General features: G+C 42.2%; 1 protein-coding gene across 1 annotated transcript in view; it reads left to right on the top strand.

Annotated features, from left to right (window-relative positions):
- Positions 1 to 26,259, top strand: part of LOC137380687 (leucine-rich repeat-containing protein 72) — a 111,949-nt gene that overhangs the window by 11,466 nt on the left and 74,224 nt on the right. The window contains exon 3 of the mRNA XM_068052930.1: positions 15,889 to 15,958. Within this exon, the coding sequence (XP_067909031.1) occupies positions 15,889 to 15,958 (70 nt within the window). The remainder of the gene's footprint in view (positions 1 to 15,888; positions 15,959 to 26,259) is intronic.

Genomic DNA, 26,259 nt, shown 5'->3' with positions numbered 1-26,259 from the left:
AGAATCCTCTCCCACAGTCAGAGAAAAAGGGAACCACCCATCCCCGAAGTCAAAAGCCTTTTCATGACTCAGCAAAGCACTGAAAGAAAGTTCAGGATAGAGCCACCCCCTACTAACTCTCCTGAAAAAAAATTATCTCAGCAGGAACAAAGACCGTAGGCAGTCATGGAAATGGGTAAACTGAAGAAAAACGTCCCCAAAGGACCACATGGTTACTGGGATGCCAAAAAGGGGAAATTAAAGCAGCACTAGCACACAGAAAAGACAGTTTTAGGATTCATGAATGAATGGGAATGAATAAGAGAAATGCATGGTTTTCTGTATCTTATATTTTCTCTCAGTCCTTTTAACAGAAACATAGAAAATAGGAGCAGGAGTAGGCCATTCGACCCTTCAGGCCTGCTCCGCCATTCAGAAAAGATCATGGCTGATCGTCTAATTCAGTAGCCTGTTCCTGCTTTCTCCTCATATCCCTTGAACTCTTTGGCACTAAGAAATATATCTATCTTGTTCTTGAATATATTTAATGACTTGGCCTCCACTGCCTTCTGCGATAGAGAATTCCACAGGTTCACCACTCTCTGAGTGAAGAAATTTCTCCTCATCTCGGTTCTAAATGGTTTACCCCGTATCCTGAGACTGACCCCTGGTTCTGGACTCCACAGCCATTGGGAACATCCTCACTGCATCTAGCCTGTCTAGTCCTGTTAGAATTTTATAGGTTTCTATGAGATCCCCTCTCATTCTTCTAAACTCTAGTGAATATAGGCCTAGTCGACCCAATCTCTCCTCATACGTCAATTCTGCTATCCCACGAATCAGCTTAGTAAATCTTCTTGGTACTCCCTCCATGGCAAGAACATCCTTCCTCAGATAAGGAGACCAAAACTGCTCACAATACTCCAGATGTGGTCTCACCAAGGCCCTGTATAACTGCAGTAAGACATCCTTGCTCCTATACTGAAATCCTTTTGCAATCACGGCCAACATACCATTCGTCTTCCTAACTGCTTGCTGCACCTGAATGCTTGCTTTCAGCGACTGGTGTACAAGGACACCCAGATCTCTTTGCACCTCCCCCTTTCCCAATCTATCACCATTCAGATAATAATCTGCCTTTCTGTTTTACAACCAAAGTGGATAACCTCACTTGTATCCATGTTATACTGCATCTGCCATGCATTTGCCCACTCACCCAACTTGTCCAAATCACATTGGAGTCTCTTTGCATTCTCCTCACAGCTCACAGTCCCTCCCAGCTTTGTGTCATCTGCATGTACATCTGGAAATGTTACATTTAATTCCCTCACCGAAGTCATTAATATATGTTGTGAATAGCTGGGACCCAAGACTGATCCCTCTGGTACCCCACTAGTCACTGCCTGCCTTTTTTCCAATCGCATTTCATTCCCCTGGGTGTGGAGGTGTCATGCAGGCCCTCATCTGCCAAGAATGAGGCCAAATTTCACCACATGGACATTAAATTTCAAATTATTGCTGGGAAGAAGAGGAGGCCTGTTACAAGGGGTTTCCAGACCCCTGGCTGGAAAGACATTTTTGCATGTTAACAGACAGTGCTTGTAAACAAAGGAGCTAGGCCCTGCTCCAATTCAATCCACAAAGCCAGAAGTGGTTATACCAGTCGGTCATGTGACTACCCTGCTGGCCAACTTGGGGAGTTTTATATTGTAGAGACAATATTTGAATTAGCAGAAAGCTGAATGCTCCTGGACTGAAGCAGACCTCCTCTCCTGTCCTGTCTGCTCCCATCTATTTCTCACAGAACCCCAAAAACCGACTGAAGACACATGAACCACAAGAGAGAAAAGTCTCCTACAGTGAACAAGGTTTAAGAAGAATACTGGGCCCCAACAAAAAGCAAGAACTACCTACAAAAGAACTCCACAGTGAGTTCGAAGAACCATAACAACAAATCTTCAGATATTGCCACAAACCTTTCCACTTTAATTTTTTCTTCTGCTCGTTTCTGTCTCTAATTGCATGTGTGTATCACGTATGCATGCTAGCATGGGCGTGTCGTATATCCGTAGGCATCAACCGAATTAGAGTTTAAGTTTAATAAAATTTCACCTTTCTTCTTTAAAACTCATTTCTTTACTTTATAATTGGAAAGCGGTGAACAAGGATTCAGCAAGGGGGAGCTAAAAACAGTGTGTTAAAAATAAAATCCTGTTACAGTAAAACCAAATAAAGGCCGAAAGGGAGCCCTAGACCTCTTTCTCATCTGGTCCGTAACAGCGTCCCAAATATGCCTAGATGGCTGTCACTGGGATCTTTCTAGAACAGTTCTTTTCAGGCGATGTTGAAGATCAGTTTGGCAGGCTTTCTAGGAGAAATGCAGATTCAGGGGTTTCTGGCAGGCTTTTCAGGAGAAATGCAGCATTAGTTTCTCTATTTCTTACACATGATTCTCAGGAAGTTCTCAAAGAGATGGAAGAGGGTGCTGATGGTGACTACTCTCCTGGCTGGTTTTCTCTAACTGTCTTCAAAGCAGTTCACACCCCAACACACTGTCCAAAGTGAAACCAAAAACAATATCTCAAGAATCAAGCCTCCTGACCCCTATAAATCTAGACCTGTCACTTCACTGTAAACATCTCCCCCAAGTCAAAAAGCCCCTGCTGGGTATTTATCCAAAACAGGTGACTTCCAGTACAGTTGTTTACAAACCAAGTCCAAAAGGCCTTCCGATGACCTCTTTTCAATGACCTTAGTAAAAAAAGAAATCCATGGAATCCTTTCCAATTTTCCAAATAAAACAATGTCCATTATTCTAAAATATATGAGTCCTCAAAAAAAACTAACAAAAAATATAGAAGCACCATCCTAACATAATAAGCTGCAAAATTAAAAGTGATACAGTTGATTCTTTGAGAAAAATGTACATGGGTACCAGAACAGATTAGACAAAATTGTGATTTAACCATTCAGACCAGGATACCTGGTCAACTTATTGCCATTATAAAATCACATCCTATACTGATGTCCTTTAAAGGGTCGGGTGTCATATCGTAGGTAGACTCAATCCTGGAATAGCCGGATGGCAGAGGTACTTGATAAATTAGGGGGCATTAGACAAACAAATAACTTTGGTTAGGTGGTACATATCCTAGACAGCTGAAGGAAATCAGGGAGAAACTTTATGGAACTCTCGAGTACTGTCATGAACTGCTTAGGACTGAAGGCCTGCAAGATTGGAAGTAAGATAATATGTACTTATATTTAAAGAGGGCAACAAAATTGACTTGTGCAACTACAGGCCTATTAGTATCAATATCTGTTAAAATAATGGATTCTATTCTGAGAGGCAAGATTGAGGATGACCTGGATAGTAACAAGTTAATTAGAACTATTCAACATGGATTTTGAAGAAGATCCTGCCTCCTACATGACAGTTTCCTTTGTTTCTTTGAGGTTCCAACTGATAAAATACATAATGGCACTCCTGATGCTATAGTTTATTTAGATTTTTGGAAACCTTTTGATGAATTTCTATATGAAAAACTTTTAACAAATAGCCACAAGAATCCAGAATGAACATGGAACTGTTGAAAAAGCTGCTTACAAACAGTAAGCAGATAATGCTTGTGAGAACAGAGTGAGCCTTGGCTCCATGGTTAATATTCCCTCCTCTGAGTCAGTAGGATATGAGTTCAAGCTTCACTCCTGACAGCCCTGTCGAGCAAGAGAGCAGAGCTCCGGTTTTGTATTCTGGATTGACATCCAGCAAGGTACTCCCATCCAGTTAGAGTTGAATGGTGACCCCATCTTATTGCATGTAGCCACTTCTCCTGACGGAGTTGTCAGTTCATTAATAACCGACTCAGGTAAAAAGGGGTTTTATTACAGACGGCCATAACTCTAAGAGTACAATCTACTGGATATAAAGAGGTGGAAGAAATAAGTTGCCTCATGTGTCATTAGGCACAGAAGAGAGCAAGAAGAATCATAGAATCATAGAAATATACAGCACAGAAAGAGGCCATTCGGCCCATCATGTCCACGCAGCTGACAAGGAGCCATCTAGCCAAATCCCACTTTCCAGATCATAGTCCATAGCCTTGTAGGTTACGGCACTTCAAGTGCTTATCCAAGTACTTTTTAAATGTCATCAGGGATTCTGCCTCTACTACCCTTTCAGGCAGTGAGTTCCAGAACCCCATCACCCATGGGTGAAAAGATTTCCCCTTGAATTCCCTCTCAACTGCCTCCCTCTTACACTAAAACGGCTTATGAACCCCTCAATCCCAAGGGGAATAGGGCCTTCCTATCCACTCTATCTAGACCCCTCATAATTTTATACACTTCAATTAGGTCCCCCTTTAGTTTCCTCTGTTCCAAAGAAAACAACCCTTGCCTATCCAGTTTTTCCTGATAACTAAAATTCTCTAGTCCAGGCAACATCCAATCACGTCTTTTCAATAGTGCAGTGACCCGGTACTCTAGCTGTGGCCTAACCAGTGTTTTATACAGTTCCAGCATAACCTCCCTGTTCTTATATTCTTTGCCTCGGCTAATAAAGGCAAGTATCTAGTGTGCCTTTTTGACCACCCTATCTACCTGCCCAGCCACCTTCAGGGATCTGTGGACATGCAAGACTTGTGAAAGGTGTCGTGTCAGATTGGGGGAAGCATTAATTGGAGTTTTTCTAATGCAGTTAAATGACCTAGATATGGAAGCTACTGTAAATTGATCAAATTTGCTGATGACACTCAACTAGGGAGTGCAATAGAAAGAGAAAATGATTAAATTTTTATGCTAATTAACAGATACATGGTAAATGAAAGTTATTGCTGATAACTATAGAGTTTTACATATAGATTAACAAATTTGGGACTTAAGTATGCTGTCATGCATGGAAGGAACCATGATGAATATACAATGAAATCGAGGAATTATGAATTAAAAGATCAACTGTTAAACAAAACCACAGGACATGGACACTTGTACCAGAGTCAAAATGGTCATGTGATCCCTCCTGTACTGGAAATCAACAAATCCGTCTGAAAAGATGGAACTCATTAATCTTCTCTGAAATAGTTCTGGGGATAACCTCTTCGAAATTGAAAGGCACACTGTTGCATATTAATGACTTTTATCGACATGAATGAAGTAACAAAGGGTTCTGGAGCCAGACTGACTCACAGCCCAAACCAAGGTGAATAGGAGTAAAGTCACAACATTTTACCAGAATGGTCCCCATTCCGACATCAATCAACAGCCATGGTTATCATATCCTAATCCATTGTGTGGTCACACCAGAGGAGAGGGTGATGTGTCTCCTAACAGAAACTCTAATGTGATGGATTTTCACTTTAAAAAGCTATCCCTCTGGAGAGATAGGGGAAATACGGCCAACATCTTCAGAAAGTAGTCCAACCAGTCACTGTGTAAGAGATCCAGCCAAGTAAGATGAATAATAACTAAACAGCCACTACAACAGAGACATCACAAAGTGACTTTAAGATTCTCCATCTGTGAGGGTAATAGAATCCACACCACCAGCTTCATGCTGAGTTCTTATGTTCAAGACTACAAACACCCAGGCATGCACCTTTAAAAGAGACTGTCCCCCTGAGAAGATTCAACATGTTTACTGAAAACCACGAACACTTACCTCCCTTTGAACTTTAAACTACCTACCCTTTTCTCTCTACCTATTCTTGTGTATGTGCATGTGTGTGAATGTGTGTGTGGGTGAGGTTGCGACCATTTCGGAAATTGTGTAAAAATAAACAGTTATCCTTTTTTTAAACTATGAGAAAACCTGTCATTTGTCTGCTTATTTGACCCGAAAGACACAGGGGCTAACGCATCATTTATAACAAAACACGATTGCGGTCAGTTAGGAGGTGAACAGTGGGAACCACTCAAACCCCTTTCCACCTGTCTGTAACAATGTAATAGGTGCACTTGAGATGTTAATGGTCGTGTTTTGCCCTGGAGGGATGTAAACACCAGAGTTGCTAACAGGAACCTGTAGAGACAAAGAAAGTCCTCAAGAGGGCAAAGAAACCGCGAGGGTAATGCCTCACCTAGTCAAAGTGCCGCAGGGGACTGCATTAGAATCTGGACAAATACCTGCAAGCAGGAGTGTCCCAGAGGACAAAGGGAACATTAGCAAGGATTCCTTCCCCACAGTCAGGAGAAAAAGGAACTAATCATCCCCTAAGGTGAAAACCCCTTGCATGACTCATCAACGCACTGAAAGAGAGTTCAGAGTAGATCCACCCACTGCCAACTGAGCAGAACTCCAACCTAGGGCTAATTAAATCTAACCCTCCCCCTGCAGACCTCAACAGGAACAAAGACACCCTAGGCAGTCATAGAAATGTGCAAACTGAAAAACTTCCCCAAAAGTCACATGTTTATTGGGATGCCATTAAGGGCCGTTTAAAGCAGCATTTTTACCAAAAAAAGACAGACTGTAACAATGTTTAGGATTTTTGAATGAATGAGAGAGATGCATGTGTGTCTCCTGTACTTACTCTTCTCTTGTCCCTTTTAATGAAATCACATTTCATTCCACTGGGTTTGGAGGTGTCATGAAGACCACACCTGCCAAGAATAAGGCATATTAATTTCATCATATGAACATTAATTTTAAACTGTTGCTGGAATGAAGAAATGACTTGTTTAAAGAGATCAGCAGTGGATAGAAAACATTTGCATACTAAGATACAGTGCCTGGAGACAATAGAATGGCTCCCTGATCCAATTAACCCAAATGGATTTTGATCACCAGACATTCAATGTTAAAAAAACCAGCATTCCAGGGTGTCCATAGAACCGTAGAACCATAGAAAAATTACAGCACAGAAGAAGGCCATTCAGCCCATCGTGCCAGTTCATAATTTGACGAACTCTCATCTGGCAACGGATTAAACCTCATGGGCTTTTTCTGTTAACTTGCTTTGTAGCTGTAGAGTCCAAGCATCAGCTGGTCACTTTAACTACCTTGCAAGATTTTCAAATGATACAAAAAATGTTTTCATGTCTCCCTCATTGAATTTTGGAATCAATTGGGAACATTAGAACAATTCTCTACCCAGCTCTGAATTACAATCCTCCGTATTGGCCATGCTTTCACTGGGGTTACTCAGTCGCCCCCTAGTTAACTCATGCCACCCCAGCTCTCTCGCTTAGCATTCCTTCTGGAACGCTCTTTCTTTCTCTCTCCTCTCTTTTTCTTTCTCCTGTCTTGCTTTCTCTCTTTCTCTTTCCTCACATTCCTTCTGGAAGGCTCTTTCTTTCTCTCTCTCCTCTCTCTCTCTCTTTCCCTGTCTTCTAATTCAAGTTTCCTCTGTTCCAGTTGTATCTTGCTAGCAATATTCTGTCAGAGTCTACTTCTAACCCTGTTTCTGCTTCTTCAGATTCAAGGGAAAAATGGTTAGCCACTAGTCTTAGGAGCTCAGACTTTCTAGCCTTGGCATGGACAGTGATCCCACACTGCTCAGCCGTTTTTCGCAACTCGTCCATAGACAGTGCTTTTAACTTATCCCAAGTTACTTAAGTCTGGCTTGGGGAGTTACTGACTTCAGTTGCAGACATGTTAGTATTCCAGCACACGCAACCGCAAGGAAACCTGTATTGAAATCTTTTCTCTTTTTGATTGGGATCAATTTTACTTCCCACTTCCAATTTCTCGTTTGTCTGTGGGTCAAATCCTGGATGAGCCCCCAAATTTCCATTAGACCAGGTGAGAATGTGGTCTGGGGGTTCCCTCTTAGCCTTTGCCTGGTTTAACTGTAACAGGGTTTAATTTTAAAAACACTATGTTTTTAGCTCCCCCTCATTGAATCCTTGTTCACTGCTCACCAATTGTAAGGCAAAGAAATCAACCAGACATATTTTCTTCAATTTAAACCAAAAAGGTGGAAGTTTATTAACCTTAAACTCTAATTCGGATAACGACGAGTAATACACGACGCAATCACGCTAGCATGCATACACGATAAACACACACACAGATAGAGACAGAAAAGTAGAAAGAATAAAGGGGAAAAGTTTGAGGCAATAGCTGGGATTTATTTACGGTCCTTTGAGTTCGATGTAGAGTCTTTGATTGCTGGTAAGTCTTGCTGTTTCATTGAGGCCCAGTGCATGCTTTAAAACTTGTTTCGATGTAGGAGTCTTTCCTCTCTTGACGTTTAAATGACTTCAGTGGATCCATAGATTCGTGAGAGAGCGAGAGAGAGAGCTAGCCAGGAGAGAGGCTGTCTTCTTCCAAGTTCAGTTGCAATCTGATCCAAACTGTGCTGTGAGCAGTTGAAACAAAACCTGGGCCAGCAGGTTAGTCATGTGACTAGATGTTTTAACAAACTCCAGCGTTTGTGGATTCTCCATTTTAGCAGACACCCTGGAATGCTGGCTTTCTTACACATTCAATGTCTGGTGATCAAAATCCATTTGGGTTCATTGGATCAGGGAGCACTGTCTCTTAGTATGCAAATGTTTTCCAGACCGTGCTGGTCTCTTTAAACAAGTCATTTCTTCATTCCAGCAACAGTTCAAAGCCAAAGCTTTCAATCTGGCTGTGTCTGATTGGTCAGTGTCTATAACTGACAACGGTTACATTGGCGGGGTGAGCGCTAATTGATGGTTCGCGGCTCAGGCGCACCGGGATCAGCTGCCCCTGTTGTTTCCGGGCAGTTCGGTGAGTGAACAGGAATGGCTGCTGTGGGGGAAGAGGGAGAGAGAGAGAGGTCAAGGGGAGAGGAGGAAGTGGGCCACCACACAGCCAGAGGCGGGGCCTGGGGTGGGGGTGTGGAGCAGTGCTGAGGGAGCACACAGAGAGAGTCAAGCAACCCTTTAAATCAGCACCGGCCAGGGAGTAGAGGGAGAGATTTGGGGGCGGGGGGAGGTAGAAGAGACCCACAAAGAGGGGGGAAATAGAGGGGGGACAGAGAGAGAGGGAGGGACAGAGAGAGGGGGGGAACACCAAGAGAGAGGGGGGACAGAGAAAGGGAGGGGGAGAGAGAGACACACACAGACACAGGGGAGAAAGAGACACACAGTGACACGGGGGGGGTGGGGAGAGAGAGATGTAGAGAGAGAGGGAGACCGACAGAGACAGAGAGAGACACAAAGTGAGAGAGGGGGACAGAGAGAGAGAGAGAGGCCGACAAAGAGAAAGAGAGAGAGACAGAGAAAGAGAGAGAGTGACAGACTGAGAGAGAGGGACAGACATACACAGAGAGAGGGAGATTGAGAGAGACAGAGAGAGACAGAGAGGGGAGCGAGCGACACACAGACACAGGGAAGAGAGAGACAGAGAAAGGGGGAGAGAGACAGACAGACAGACAGGAGGTGGGAGAGAGTGCGATCAAGATCACTCCTGACAAATGACATCTATCCAGAATACTCCGCATCACTACGTCAATTGTGCGGGCAGTTATTGACTACTTGTGCAAGCAAAAACAATGCCAGGTATCCCAATAAATCAGTGCTCAACATAGTGAAGAGAAAGGTAAGTTAATAAATTAGTCTTCTCATTTCCAGCTTGCTCACCAAAATGCAAATTTTTTGTTTTGATTAACAGTAAAATAAATTTCCAATGCCTTTATCTTTCTGAAATTTGCTCACCGGCCCCCAATGTAGGACAAAAATTGTAATGTGCTCCACCAGCCCCATGCAAAAAGGTTGGACACCCCTGCAGTTTTTGACCTTCAGACACAAAAGACCAACTTCCAAAAAAAATGTGAACTGTCAGTTTCACTTTTGACCTACGGGTTTGTGGTTTTCCGATGGGCTTTTAAAAGAAAATCGGAACTGACAGTCGTGGTGTTAAAATTTACTTCATTCTTCATTATTACATGATGTACTAACTGTATTAAATGCTGAAATATTGAAATGCTGAGGTCACTTTGGTGATTTTATACAAATGCGTTAGTCCACCTCTTGATGGTAATCAAAGATAAACAAAGGGAAAACTAATGTTTCTACACATTTGAAGTGGCCTGGAAGCATTTGCATTCATTACAGATCATTAAGAACCATGGAACCACAGAAAAATTATGGCGTAGAAGGAGGCCATTCAGCCCATTGCGTCTGTGCCAGCTAAAAAAATTGCCACGCAATCTAATCCCACTTTCCAGCATTTGGTTGATAGCCTTGCAGGTTACAGCACTTCAGTTGCATGTCCAGGCACCTTTTAAAAGAATTGAGGGTTTCTGCCTCCACCACCGTTCCTGGCAGTGAAATCCAGACACCCACCACCCTCTGGATGAAAAAGATTTTCCTGATGTCCCCTCTAATCCTTCTACCAATCACCTTAAATCTGTGCCCCCTGGTAATTGACCTCTTTGCTAGGGTAAATAGGTCCTTCTTGTCTACTCTGTCTAGGCCCCTCATAACTTTGCATACCTCAATTAAGTCACCCCTCAGCCTCCTCTGTTCTAAGGAAAACAACCCGAGCCTATCCAATCTTTCATCATAACTGCAACTTTTAAACCCTGGCAACATTCTTGTAAATCTCCTCTGTACTGTCTCCAGAGCAATTATGTCCTTCCTGTAATGCGGTGACCAGAACTGTACACAATACTCCAGCTGTGGCCTAACCAGTGTTTTATACAGTTCCAGCATTACATGCCTACTTTTGTATTCTATACCTTGGCCAATAAAGGAAAGCATTACATATGCCACCTTCACGGACCTGTGGATGTGCACTCCAAGGTCTCTCACTTCATGTACCCCTCTCAATAACCTCCCATTTCTTGTGTATTCCTTCATTTTATTTGTCCTCCCCAAATGCATTACCTCACTTTTCCGGATTGAATTCCACTTGCCAGTTTTCCACCCACTCAACTAAACCACTGATATCATTCTGGAGTCTGCAACTATCCTCCTCAATATCAACTACACGGCCAATTTTATGTCATCTGCAAATTTCCCAATCATGCCTCCCACATTTAAGTCCAAATCATTAATGTATACCACAAACAGCAAGGGACCCAACACTGAGCCCTGTGGATCGCCACTGGAAACTGCTTTCCATTCGCAAAAATATCCGTTGACTACTACACTTTGTTTCCTGTCACTGAGCCAAGTTTGGATCCAACCTGCCAATTCCCCTGTATCCCATGGGCTTTCATTTTACTGACCAGTCTGCCCTGTGGGACCTTGTCAAATGCCATACTAAATTCCATGTAGACCACATTCACTGCACTACCCTCATCAATCTTCCTTGTTACTTCCTCAAAAAACTCAATTAAGTTAGTAAGACATGACCTTCCATTAACAAATCCATGCTGACTATCCCTGATTAATCCGTGCCTTTCTAAGTGGCAGTTTATCCTGTCCCTCAGAATTGATTCTAATAATTTAACCACCACCGAGGTCAGACTGACTGGCCTATAATTATTTGGCCTAACCCTCGCACCCTTTTTAAACAATGGTACAACGTCCGCAGACCTCCAATCGTCTGGTACCTCGCCTGTATCCAGTGAGGATTTGACGATGATCCTCAGAGCATCTGCTATTTCCTCGATGGCTTCCTTTAACAACCTGGGATGCAATCCATCCGGCCCTGGTGATTTATCCACTTTCAAGGATGTCAGACCCTCTAGTGTTTCCTCTCTCATTATGCTTATCTTATCCAATATTTCACACTCTTCCTCTTTAAATACAATGTCTGCATCAATCCTCTCCTTTGTGAAGACAGAGACAAAGAACTTATTAAGAACCCTGCCCACATCTTCTGCATCCACGCATAAGTTCCCTTGTACATCTTTAATAGGCCCTACCGTTTCCTTAGTTATCTTCCTGCTCTTAATGTACTGATAAAACATCTTCGGGTTTTCCTTGTCTTTACCTGCCAATAATTATTCATGCCCTCTCTTTGCTTTTCTAATTTCCTTTTTTACTTCACCTCTGCACTTTCTATACTTCTCTAGGCTTTATAGGAATCGTACAAGAGTAAGGAAATTTGATAATAGAACAAACTTAAAGGCTTTTTATCTGAATGCACGAAGCATTCGGAATAAAATAAACGAGTTAACAGCGCAAATAGAGACGAATGGGTATGATTTAGTAGCGATTACTGAGATTGGGTTGCAGGGAAACCAGGTTTGGGAATTGAATATCCAAGGTTATTCAGTATTTTGGAAGGATAGGCAGGAAGGAAAAAGAGGAGCTGTATCTTTGTTAGTAAAGGAAGAGATCAGTGCTGTAGTGAGAAACGATATGGGCACCGGAGATCAAGGCATAGAATCAGTCTGTGTAGAAATAAGAAATAGCAAGGGAAAGAAGTCCCTGGTGGGAGTAATCAAGAGGCCCCCAAACAGTAATTCTGCAGTGGGGCACAGTATAAACCAGGAAATACTGGGGGCTTGTAAGAAAGGTACTGCAATAATCATGGGTGATTTTAATATGCATATAGAGTGGATTAATCAAATTGGTAAGGGTAGCCTCGAGAGAGAGTTCATTGAAGGTATTAGAGATTGTTTTTTGGAGCAATATGTTGTGGAACCAACCAGGGAGCAGGCTATTCTCGATTTGGTATTGTGTAATGAGGTGGGATTAATTAATGATCTCATAGTTAAGGATCCTCTATAAGGATCCTCTATAAGGAAAAGTGATCAAAGCATGATAGAATTTCAAATTCAGTTTGAGGGTGAGAAACTGGAGTCCCACACTAGCATTCTGGAGTCAAACAAAGGTAATTACATAGGCATGAGGACAGATTTGGCCCTAGTGGACTGGACAAGAAGATTAAAAGGTAGGACAGTTGATGAGCAGTGGCAGATATTTAAGGCGATATTCAATTCCTCCCAACTAAAATATATTCCAGAGAGGAAGAAAGACTGTAAGAGGGGGAAAAACATGCATGGCTAAGCAAGGAAGTTAAGGATAACATAAAGACAAAAATTAAGGCATACCATATTGCAAAGGCCAGTGGCAGGCTGGAAGATTGGGAAACTTTTAAAGATCAACAAAGGGTTATTAAAAAAGTAATAAAAAGAACAAAGGTAAATTATGAAAGAAAACTAGCGCAAAATATAAAAATGGATAGCAAAAGCTTCTATAAGTATATAAAAGGTAAGAGAGTAGCTAAAGTGAATGTTGGTCCTTTGGAGGATGAGACTGGGGAGTTAATAGAGGGGAACACAGAAATGGCGGACACTAAATCAGTATTTTTCCTCAGTTTCCACGGTGGAGGACACTAGTACCATCCCAATAGTAACAGGAAATGCAGAGGTTATAGAAAGAGAGGAACTTTGAACAATCATCATCGCTAGGGAAAAAGTACTGAGCAAACTATTGGGATTGAAGGCAGACAAGTCCCCAGGGCCTGATGGCCTACATCCTAGGGTTTTAAAGGAAGTGGCAGCGGAGATAGTGGCGAATTCCCGTCCGCCCAAGGTAAAATTCAGCCCATTAACTCTGTTTCTCTCTCTACAGATGCTGCCTAACCTGCTGTGTATTTCCAGCATTTTCTGTTTTTATATATGGAGTGCTGCTGTTTGTTTGTAATTTTGTTTCATTACAGCCATTTAACTCCATTTACAACTCCTCTTATAATGAAACAGGCCATTCTAGCCAACAGTGAGACATGGACAACATCCAGGCTTGGGCAGACAAGTAGCAGGCAACATTCATGCTAAATATATAGCAGACGATGACCAACTCCCCCAGCTCTCAGCAACACCACAATTGCCACATTCCCCACCTACAAAATCCTGGGATAACCATTGACTAGAAACAGAACTGAAACAGCTATATCAACAATGTAGCTTCATGAGAAGGACAGAAACAGGGTACTGTGTGGCTCACCTTATGGGCCCTCAAAGCCTCACCACGATCTACAGGGCTCAAGTCAAGAATATGATGGAATACTCACCACTCGCCCAGATGTGTGCAATTGCAACAATTTTCAAGAAACTCAACACTACTCAGGATAGAACAGTTCAATTGATTGGCACTCCTGATACATGACTCAGTATCCACCCCCTCCACCACCATTGCACTTTGGCTGTAGTTTATACTGCCTACAGTATATACTGCAAAAACTAACTAAGCTCTCTTATAACACCACCTCCTTCCCTTGCAACCTCTATCATCAAGAAGGACAGGAAAAGCAAAATAGCGGGAACACCATCACTTCAAAGTTCTCTTCAAAGCCACACAACATCCTTAATTTGGATATATAATATAATTCTTTGGTCAAAATCCTAGAATTTCCTCGTTATCACTGTTGCAACAGCAACATCAGTATAAGGACTGAAGCGATTCAAGAAGAAGGGCCAACAATATATAGAGGGCACCCTCCATTGTGTCGTGGGGCACCACTACCATGTTAAGTGAGCTAGACTGAGATTAGACCTGCTCAAAACTTGGTATCCATGAGGCACTGTGTGCCATCACCATCAGCAGACTTGTATACCACCACAAATCTGTAACTTGATAGCCTAGCATATCCCTCACTCCTCCATCACCATCAAGCCAGGTGACAAACCCATTTCAATGAGAAGTGTAGAAGTGCATGTTGAGATCATCATCAAGTGTACATGAAAATGAGGTGCCAACCTGGTGAAGCTATAATACAAGATTACATGCATGTTAAACAGAGTTAAATGATACCACCATCAATGGATCAGATCCAAACATTGCAACCCTGCCAGATCTAGTCATAAATGATGGTGGATAATTAAGCAATAAATGATGGTGGATAATTAAGCAATAAATGAGAGGAGGAGGCTTCATGAACATCTCTATCTTCCACGATGGCAGAGCCCAGCTCATGAGTGCAAAACACAGAGTTGAAGCATTTGCAGCCATCTTCAACGGATGTATTGAATGGATCCTTCTTAGCCTCCTTCTGAGGTCTCCACCATCATAGATGCTGGTCTTTAGCCAAATCAATCCATTCCACGTGATATGAAGAAGCAACTGAATGCACTGAGCATAGCAAAGCCTGTGAATTCAACACAGCTGTAGGGCTGAAGACCTATGCTCCAGAACTAGCTGCATTCTAGCTCAGATGCACCAGTACAGCTGCACCAGTGGCATCTACCCAACAACGTGGAAATTTGCCCAGGTTTGTCTTGTACACAAGAGAAATCTAACCCAGCCAATTATTGCTACATCATCCTACTTTCAATTATTAGTAAAGCAATAAAAGGAGTCAACAACAGTATCACCCAAGTAACATTTACTAAGCATTAACCTATTCATCATTGCTCGGTTTAGGTTTGGATGCCCTGAGTCGGTGCCCCATTCACTGGCTTAAATATCCACTCCCTCCACCACTGGTGTACCATGGCTGCTGTCCTTACTATCTCCAGATGCACTGCAGCAAATCACCAAGGCTTCTTCATCAGCATTATCCAAACTCATGACCTTCAGCACCTAAAATAACAGGAGCAGGTACACGGGAAGATCATCACTTCTAAATTGCCCAAGTCACACACTATCCATATTTGGACATATATTGTAATTCCTTCATTGTCACTGGCTAAAAATCCTGAAACTCCCTATCTAACAGTATTGTAATAGTACTCCAATAGGACTGCACCTTCTCGAGGGAAACTACAGATTAGTGATAAATTCTGAGAAGGAATTAAAGGAAAAACGAGCTAACAAGGTACCAGGGAATTCCCATAGACTGTACGCCTACAGAAACCAACAGTTTCTGGAGAGTAGGGGGGAAGAAAAAGGGAAACAGTAGAAAACAAACATCAATTATGGAACCTGGGTAGCTTTAAATCAAAATCCACACCAAATGTTTGGGGAGAAACTATAATAAAGCTCACAAAATTGTTAGCTGGGGTATTACTTTAAAAATACTATGAAGTGTCTCTCTGATTATATTATGGCACTTTTTTAAACTAGTAATAAAAAAATGCTTGTTATTTATCTGCTTTTTAGAGGACTAACAGAAGTGCCTGATCTGTCAAGATTTAAACAGTTAACGTATTTGTGGGTGAATCACAATAAGGTGAGTGAGAATTTTTGTAACCTCTACATGATTTATAGATTATGCAAATCCCTAAACATATTTCAGAATAACAATTGTAAGCTATGCTGATTGTTTTAGTCAGCCTGACAGCTGACAGCTGGCATCAGTGATGAGATTTGTTAGTAAGCAGAAACACAGTTAAACATCCTTTTCTGCCTCAGATGCCAAGAAGAACTCTTTGAATTAGCAAACGTCACTACTGACATTGTACTTGCTATGCATTATTTCCATGAAATTGTCAACTGCTGATGGCATTTAATTAGCATTTTGCTAGGTTTGCAGTTTCAAACTGGTGAGGCTATAATAGGCTAAATTATATATATATAGGCTGTCGAGAAGCAATGAATGGTCTATTCCTACTTTTCAGTTTTATGTTTTAAGTATGAAAAGTGTGTCATGAAGGCTAAGTCACCCTGCTAACTGTGATACTGTCCACCATGCAATGCCAGTGTAAACTCCTCCAGAACATTGGATTGACTATGTGGTAAAAAAGAATCAAGGTATATGGAACTAACTGCCACATGCACAGTTATTTCTTTGACAGAAATTATGTTGCTATGTAGAAGTGATTTTAAAAAATCTCAGTAATGGATACTCTACTCAGCCAGATCTGTTTCATACAATGTTCTTCCAAGACCCTTGTCTATCTATTCTTTGACTTGAATGAAAATTCTAGCCCTCTGAATCCACCCAGGATCACCCTCAAAGGGAACAATTGCAGCAGCTGTCTTAAACAGACATCTCCAGGGATAAGAATTTGGACAGAGATTCTTCATACAATTTTTAAGCCACATTTAATTAGAACTACCTTCTGAAAACGTGTAAGTGCTGTCTTTACAGTGGACAGTCAGGTTAAAAGAATATGGATTGGCTAAACATAGGGATTTTACACCTGTATAGAAATATTGCCAAACCATTTTAATACGTTTTGCATAGGTTGTACTGGTGGAAATTTGAACAAAAATCAGATTTGTGGCAAAAATACTATTTTCCACCTTGTGACAAATTTACTGATAGCTGAGCAATTCTTTTTTTTCAAATAAGGAGTATAATGCTTTTGTTTCTTTTTTAATTGCTGTAAAAGTCATAATAGATAATACATGCAACTTTTCACACAAATTTGCAGACAATAAGGAACCTGTAGAGGACTTTAGACAAGATACCTTGAACTTTGTTGTTATAGACAGCACAATGTAGTGACAAATAATTGACATTTAAAAGTATAGGACAGATTGGAAGCAACTGACTGTCCTCAACCTTCATATGAGGGATTTAGCACATACTGTGGTAAAAATTGCTCCATCCTTAGCCTCCTCCTATTTCTGATCTACATACCGCTCCTTGTTGTCCTCAGTGACACCTTCTGAAAGCACAGTGTTAGTTTTCACATGTACGCTGATGTCTACCTCACCACCACCTCTATCAATGCCTCCACTGTTGCTAAATTATCAGACTGTTTACCTGACACCCAGTACTGGATGAGCAGAAATTTCCTCCAATTAAATATTGGGAAGACTGAAGCCATTGTTTTCAGTCATCGCTCCAAACTCCGTTCCCCAGCTGCTGACTGCATCCTGTCCCTGGCAACAGTCTGACATTAATCCAGTCTGTTTGCAAACTTGGTGTCACATTTTATCCAGAGATAAGCTTCCAACCTCATATTCATGCCATCACTAAGACAACCTATTTTCACCTCTATAACATTGCCCGCTTTTGCCCCTGTCTCAGTTCATCTGCTGCTGCTGAAACCCTCATTCATGCCTTCGTTACCTGTAGACTTGACAATTCCAATGCACTCCTGGCTGGTTTCCTACATTCCACCCTCAGTAAACTTCAGGCCATCCAAAACTCTGCTGCCCATGTCTTAACTCGCACCCTGTACTTGCTGACCTACACTGACTCCTGATCAAGCAACATCTCCTCCAGACCCACAACCCATCGAGATATCTGCTAATACAGTTGTGCTGCTCTCCATTGATATTTGTCTTCTTAGCTACTTTATTTACAGGGAAAAATGTGGATTGGCTATACATTTTATATACAGATTGATCCCTCCAAGCCACAAACTATATCCTCTAATTCTGGCCTCTTGAGCATCTCTGATTTTAATCATTCCACCATTGGCAGCTGCACCTTCAATTGCCTAGGGCCTAAGCTCCAGAATACCCTCCCTACACCTCTCCGCCTCTCTACCTCACTTTCTTTCTTTAAGACCAAGGATAGGCACTGCCATGTTGCACCATGGACATTTGACAAAATTATTGACTCAGTCACGGACATGAAAATATATGCCCAATCCAATGCCATCAAAACACAGTCCGAGTTAAAACACATTTCTCCCTGTAAATAAAGTAGCTAAGCATACAAATATCAATGGAGAGCAGCACAACTGTATTAGCTAGCTAGCAAGCAACATAGTATGCAATGACAATGCGAATTACTTTTGTTGACAGAATAGAGCTAGCTATACCATGTCACAGGGTGGTAGATGGACCTTATTGGATGACTTCTGTGGGATTCACACTGTGTCAAGAGTGCAAATTCATCCAATAACCCATAAAACTCAAGGACAGGATTGTTATTGTAGTTATTAAAGTGAAGCAGTAGAAAAATATAGACATAACTGAAGTTAAGAGAATTGTTTTATTGGAGGAACTGAAGGGCACTCTTTATTCGTAATAGTGTTTATCTAATTTTGTCACTAGCTTTGGTGAGTAAATTATATTTTGTCCATGCGAGATGCTGTTGTTTCTGTATTTTAGAATCCAGGACCTAGTTTAACAGCCTGTCAAAGTGAATAAACTAGTCTTGACTACTACTGTTAATTTCTCTGTGCCTTCCTGTCCCACTCTGCTTTTCTGTTTTACATGACTCTTCTGAAGTACTATCTGCTCCTTCCTATAAAATTCTCCTGATTTGGAGATCATTGCCATTTTGTTGGCTGCCCTGTCTTCAGACACATATTACAAGCAGGTGAAGAATTTGCACAAACATTGACGATCGTGGGTTTTGTCTTGTGACAACAGCAGTGTGAGAATCTAAACATCTCCTCTTGACTTTCGATGGCATTGTGTTTGCTGAATTCCCCACTATCAACATCCTGGGGGTTACCATTGACCAGAAGCTGAACTGGAGTAGCCACATAAATACCGTGGCTGCAAGAGCAGGTCAGAGGCTAGGAATTCTACAGCAAGTAACTCAGCTCCTGACTCCCCAGAGCCTGTCCACCATCTACAAGGCACGAGTCAGAAGTGTGATGGAATACTCTCCACTTGCCTGGATGGGTGCAACTCCAACAACATTCAAGAAGCTTGACACCATCCAGGACAAACGCAGCCCACTTGATTGGCACCCCATCCACAAACGTTCACTCCCTCCACCACCGACGCACAGTGGCAGCAGTGTGTACCATCTACAAGATGCACTGCAGCAACACTCCATGGCTCCTTAGACAGCACCATCCAAACCCGTGACCACTACCATGGCTGGAAAGAAGAAGCCAATGGGAAATTTCTCATCCCTGAAATTACTAGTCACGGACCTCAAAACCACAAACACTGGTGTCTGTTTACGGACACATTGCCGACCCCTATTTAAGACACTGCTTAAAACCTACCTCTTTGATCAAGCTTTTGGTCACCTGACCTCATATTTCCTTATGTGGCTCAGTGTCATATTTTGTTTTATAAGCTCCTGTGAAGTGCCTTGGGACATTTTATTGTGTTAAAGGCGCTATATAAATATAAGTTGTTGTTGTTGAGTGTGTTTCATGAGCAAAATAGGCATTGTGTTCAGACTGGGTGCTCGATCAGGTGACAGCAAAGAACATCTAAAGCACGTGTAATTCATTCATTAAACTAAACAGGTTGTCAGCAATTCCCCGCTTTTGATTGGCAGCTCGTCTGATGGAGGGTGTCACTTTCACTCATTTCTTACTTGATTTAAATGTATCCTGCATCTCTTAAAAGGGAAATGCTTTTTGGCTGGACATTGGCAGGTACAGAAGAAGCTGCCAGGGCTCATTGGATATTGGACATTGCTTTAGAGCTTTTGGTGAAGGGCTTCCGCAGGAGGAGGAACATATTTTATCTACCAGGTGACAGGAAAATTTTCAGACAAGCTGCCCATGAGAGGGCAGAGTGCATCAGTGCAAGGTGTATCTCCTCAGAACATAGTGTCAATGCAAGATGAAGTTCATTAACTTCATGAGGATAACTAAGGTAAGCCTCCTAACATATCTATTATTACTCTGTAATTAGCTTTATTCTACATATTGTCCCAACACTCTTCCCTTCCCTCCCTTTCTTGATTACCAGTTTTCTACAATTACTGCAGCGCACTTCACTCTGGCTCCTTCAGCTCCAATTGCAGCACTTTGCACCTGCTGCTCTCCTTATGTTACTTTCTTCACTGTTCACATCTCTGCCAACTTGAACACACGAGGTACACTATTCATATATAATATAAAAACAAAATACTGTGGATGCTGGAAATCTGAAATGAAAACAAGAAATGCTGGAACCACTCAGCAGGTCTGGCAGCATCTGTGGAAAGAGAAGCAGAGTTAACGTTTCGGGTCAGTGACCCTTCTTCGGTACACTATTCAACTCACTACTCACATGCACATCATCAAAACATCTCACGACTCTAACATTGACACACTTGCTTCTTTCTTGCTGGGCAAGGTCAGACAAGATACCAGGGAGCAGGCAGCCACAGAAGGGGAACCACACTTCATCTATATTTTGTCCCCACTTGAAGACCAGGCCATGGACATCATAGATGGATAATGTGTCAGGTGTGTGGCATCTGGTGAGGTTTGAGAACTCCTCTTCTCACTTATATCTCACCCTTACACATGACACATGACAGAGTGCAGCTGCTTTCAAAAGCCACTAAATGCCAACTCCTCTCACTTTCTCACATTTCAGGTCCAGAAGATGCACACAGCCCTCAGGAAGAAGAGGGCAGCACTTTGGAACACTAAGGCTTACATTTACAGACAACAGCTCAGAGTTTGGCACTGCGCATAGTTCAGAGGGTAAGCTAGAGGGGTTTCTACATGGAGATTCATCCTGGATAAGTCTGTAGGTGCTTTGAAAGCGTAGGAAGGTCATGGAAGCACGTTGCTGGAGGTAGGGCTCACAACCTAGATCCGCTGTATAGGATGCAGACAAGGACATCGAATGCCCACCATATGTAAAAATACTGATGACAAGAACCTTCAAATTGCACTGGGCTGCCTGCCAGAGAGCTCCACACAATGTCAGAGAGCATGGAGGAGTCCAGCTCTAGCTTGTGTGCTGTTTCGTTGAGACCATGCAGTGATCCATGGAGAAAGTGCTCAGCTCTATAAATCTTATAGGGGGTCCCATAACCATTCAGCATTTAATGACAGCTCTGACTGCTTAGATGGAAGCTCTGACTGCTGCCATTTTGGCTAGTGGGTCCAATATATTCTCTGGTTTGCACCCTAGCAGCTCAAGATGGTTGGGCATAGGACACTACCCTGAGGACCTCCTGCAGCAGTGTCCTGGGGCTGAGATAATTGACCTCCAAAAACCACAACCATCTTTCTGTGTGCTAGGTATAACTCCTGATACCCATTGACTTCAACTTTCTAGGGTTCCTTGATGCCTCACTTGGTCAAATGCTGTTTTTATGTCAAGGGCAGTCATTCTCACCTCACCTCTGGAATTCATCTCTTTTGTCTGTGTTTGGAACAAGGCTGTAATGAGGTCTGTAGCTGGGTGATCCTGGCCAAACACAAGCTGAGCATCAGTGAGCAGGTTATTGCTGAGTAAGTGCCGCTTGATAGCATTATTGATAACATCTTCCATCACTACTCTGATGATTGAGAGTAGACTGGTCATTGGTCGGATTGGATTTGTCCTGCTTTTTGTGAACTGGATCAATATGATATTGCACACACTTATGCTGCTTTTCTGGTGCTTAACGTAATGCTCCTAAATTCAACTTCCTGGTGCTATCTTGGACTCCAGAAACATGCAGGATGCATTGCAATTTCTTCCCCACAATAACTAAATTATTATTGATTGAACCACTAAGAGAAGACTCTCATAGTGGAGCCAAAAGCTTAGAATAGTTCTCAGAATAAAGCTGCAGTAAAATGATTGCGATTAAGAAAAATGAATGATACTGATGTAAAAATTGGCATAGATTTGCTTCAGAATTCTGGTTTGACAAAGTAAGATTCTGTGAGAGTCATAGAGTCACTTATAGCACAGAAGGAGGCCATTCAGCCCATCAAGTCCATGTGCTCCCCATGGAGCTATGCTGTCAGTCCCATTTCCTGGCTCGATCCCTGTAGCCCTGCAAGTCTATTTCTCTCAGGTGGCAATCTAACTTCCTCTTGAAGTCTTTGATCATCTCTGCTTCCACTACCCTTGTGGGCAGCGAGTTACAGGTCATTACCACCCACTGTTTAAAAAAGTGCTTCTTCCTACTCCGCCTGCATCGTTTGTCCAGAACTTTCAATCTGTGTCCCCTAGTCCTTGTACCATTTGTTAATGGGAACAGTTTTTCCTTGTCTACCTATCTAAGCCTGTCATAATCTTATACACCTCTATCAAATCTCTCCTCAATCTCCTTTGCTTCAAGGAGAACAACCCCAGCATAATAAGATCTAGGTTTTTTTTGCATAAAATAGTTATCAATTAGTTTAGTTGTATGCTCTAAAAAACAAGGATAAAAGACAACTACAGCCAAAAAAACTTATTGCATTTAATCCTGGGGCTTTATATAGAGATAATTTTGTCCTGCTAATATGTGGTTCAAAAGAATTATAACATCTGGTTTGGAGCAGATTACATCAGGATTGAGAACATAGGAAAGAAATATGCATAAATAAAAAGTTCCTTTCTGCAGATTTGGTAAAATACAAAACACTTATAGTGCCAAAAATAACTTTCATAATTAAGATCATTTCTTATTTCAGTCATTATTTTTGAAAAAACATTGCAGAAAAATAAAATCAGTATCGTAATAGTGAACTCCAGTTTCAAGAAAAATAGCAATGAGATAAGAAACTGCTTTTTATCAACTAAATTTACATATTTTAGAATTTTTCTTGTTTTTATGTATTTGAAAGCTATTTTGATATAAACCAATTTCTCACCAATTTTTGATACATTTCATAGGACTAAATCAATTACATGATATCTGACCTCACACTTGCCGAGATGGAAATCCATTTGCTAGTTTTGCCCAGGCCTACTTCATGCATGTGGGCACAGACTGCTTCAGTATCTGAGGACTTGTGAATGGTACAGAACACTGTGCAATCCTCAGTGAACATCCCCACTTATGATGTTATGATAGAGGGAAGGTTATTGGTCAAGCAGCTGAAGATGGTTGGGCCTAGGAGATTACCCTGAGGAACTCCTGCAGCAATGTCCTCGGGCTGAGATGATAGGCCTCCAACAACCACATCCAACTTCCTTTGTACTCGGTATAACTACAACCAAGGGAGAGTATTCCCCCTAATTCCCATTGACTTCCAATTTTCTAGGGCTCTTTGATGCCTCACTTAGCCAAATGCTGCCTTGATGTCAAGGGCAGTCATTCTCACCTCACCTCTGGAACTCAGTTCTTTTGTCCATGTGTGGACCAAGGCTAGAATAAGGTCTGGAGCTGAGCGCCACTGGCAGAACCCAAACTGAGCATCAGTGACCAGGTTATTGCTGGCTAAGTGCCACTTGATAACACTGTCAATAACACCTTCCATCACTTTGCTGATGAATGAGTGTAGACTGATGGGTGGTAATTGGCTGGATTGGATTTGTCCTTTTTTTTCTGAACAGGACATACCTGTGCAGTTTTCTACATTGTTGGCTAGATGCCTCTGTTGCAGCTATACTGGAATAGCTTGGCTAGGGGCACAACCAGTTCTGGAGCACAAGTCTTCAGTACTACAGTGACATGTTGATACTTGAACATATTAGCATTGAAAGAGAGGAAGTATTAGCTGTTTTAGCGGGCTTAAAAGTGGATAAATCCCCAGGCCCAGATGAGATGTATACCAGGCTGTTATGTGAGTCAAGGGAGGAGATAGCAGGGGCTCTGACACAAATTTTCAAATCCTGTCTGGCCACAGGAGAGGTACCAGAGGATTGAAGGACAGCGAATGTGGTACCATTATTCAAGAAGGGTAGCAGGGATAAACCAGGTAATTACAGGCTGGTGAGTCTAACATCAGTGGTAGGAAAACTATTGGAAAAAATTCTGAGGGACAGGATTAATCTCCACTTGGAGAGGCAGGGATTAATCAGGGTAAGTCAGCATGGCTTTTTCAGGGGGAGATCATGTCTAACTAACTTGATTGAATTTTTCAAGGAGATGACTAGATGTGTAGATGAGGGTAAAGCAGTTGATGTAGTCTATATGGACTTCAGTAAGGCTTTTGATAAGGTCCCGCATGGGAGATTGGTTAAGAAGGTAAGAGCCCATGGGATCCAGGGCAATTTAGCAAATTGGATCCAAAATTGGCTTAGTGACAGGAAACAGAGGGTGATGGTTGAGGGTTGTATTTGTGAGTGGAAGCCTGTGACCAGTGGTGTACCACAGGGATCGGTGCTGGGACCCTTGCTGTTTGTAGTGTACATTAATGATTTAGACGTGAATATAGGAGGTATGATCAGTAAGTTTGCAGATGACACGAAAATTGGTGGTGTTGTAAATAGTGAGGAGGAAAGCCTTAGATTACAGGACGATATAGATGGGCTGGTAAGATGGGCGGAGCAGTGACAAATGGAATTTAATCCTGAGAAGTGTGAGGTGATGAATTTTGGGTGGACTAACAAGGCAAGGGAATATACAATGGATGGTAGGACCCTAGGGAGTACAGAGGGTCAGAGGGACCTTTGGTGTACTTGTCCGTAGATCACTGAAGGCACCAGCACAGGTGGATAATGTGGTTAGGAAGGCATATGGGATACTTGCCAGGCATAGAATATAAGAGCAGGGAGGTTATGATGAAGCTGTATAAAATGCTAGTTAGGCCACATTTGGAGTACTATGTACTGTTCTGGGCACCACACTATAGGAAGGACGTGATTGCACTGGATAGGCTAGGGTTGTTTTCCTTAGAGCAGAGAAGGCTGAGGGGGGACATGATTGAGGTATACAAAATTATGAGGGGCATTGATAGGTTAGATAGGAAGAAACTTTTAGCGGAGGTGTCAATAACCAGGGGGCATAGATTTAAGGTAAGGGGCAGGAGGTTTAGAGGGGATTTGAGGAAAGATTTTTTCACTCAGAGAGTTGTTGGAATCTGGAATGCCCTGCCTGAAGAGGTATTAAAGGCAGGAACCCTCACAACATTTAAGAAGTATTTAGATGAGCACTTGAAATGCCATAACATACAAGGCTACGGGCCAAGTGCTAGAAAATGGGATTCGAATAGTTAGGTGCTTGATGGCTGACACGATGGGCCGAAGGGCCTGTTTCTGTGCTGTATAACTCTATGACTCTGTGACTCTACATTGTCAGGGTTCATAGCCTTTGCAGTATCCAGTCCTTTCAGCTATTTCTTGATGTCACGTGGAGTGAATCGAATTGGCTGAAGACTGGCATCTGTGATGCTGAGGACCTCAGGAGGAGGCTGAGATGGATCATCCACTCAGCACTTCTGGCTGAAGATGGTTGGTGAGTTTCAGCCTTGTCTTTTGCATTGGCATGTTGAGCTCCCCTATCATTTAAGGAGAGGGATGTTTGTGAAGCCTCCTTTTCCTGTCAGTTGTTTAATTGTCTACCAACTTTCACATCTGGATGTGGCAAGACTGCAGAGCTCTGAACTGATCTGTTGGTTATGGAATTGCTTAGCTCTGTCAAATGCATGCTGCTTCCACTGTTTAGTATGCATGTAGTCCTGTGTTGTAGCTTCACCTGGTTAGTACCTCATTTGTAGGAATGCCTGATGCTTCCCCTGGTATGCTCTCCTGCACTCCTCATTGAACCAGGATTGATCCCCAGGCTTGTTAGTAATGATAGAGAAAGGGATATGCCGGGCAATGAGAATACAATTCTGCTGCTGCTGATAGCCCACAACACCTCATGGATGAGTCACGCTGAAGAGAAGTGTGTCGATGAAAAAAAAGACTCAAACAGAAGTGTTATAAAAATTGACTTTACTTTTTAAAGAATGGACAATGCTGCAAAAGATGGCTGCATGTGTATTCGAACATGGTCATACTGTCTGTTCAGAACAAAGGATGCTTAACTAGGCTGAGAGGTGTCAATTACACCGATCCTGAAACATT

Source organism: Heterodontus francisci, chromosome 2 (assembly GCF_036365525.1).
Source record: "Heterodontus francisci isolate sHetFra1 chromosome 2, sHetFra1.hap1, whole genome shotgun sequence".
Taxonomy (NCBI): Eukaryota; Metazoa; Chordata; class Chondrichthyes; order Heterodontiformes; family Heterodontidae; genus Heterodontus; species Heterodontus francisci.
Note: the sequence above shows the minus strand (reverse complement) of the source record. Positions and strands in the feature narration are given on the sequence as shown.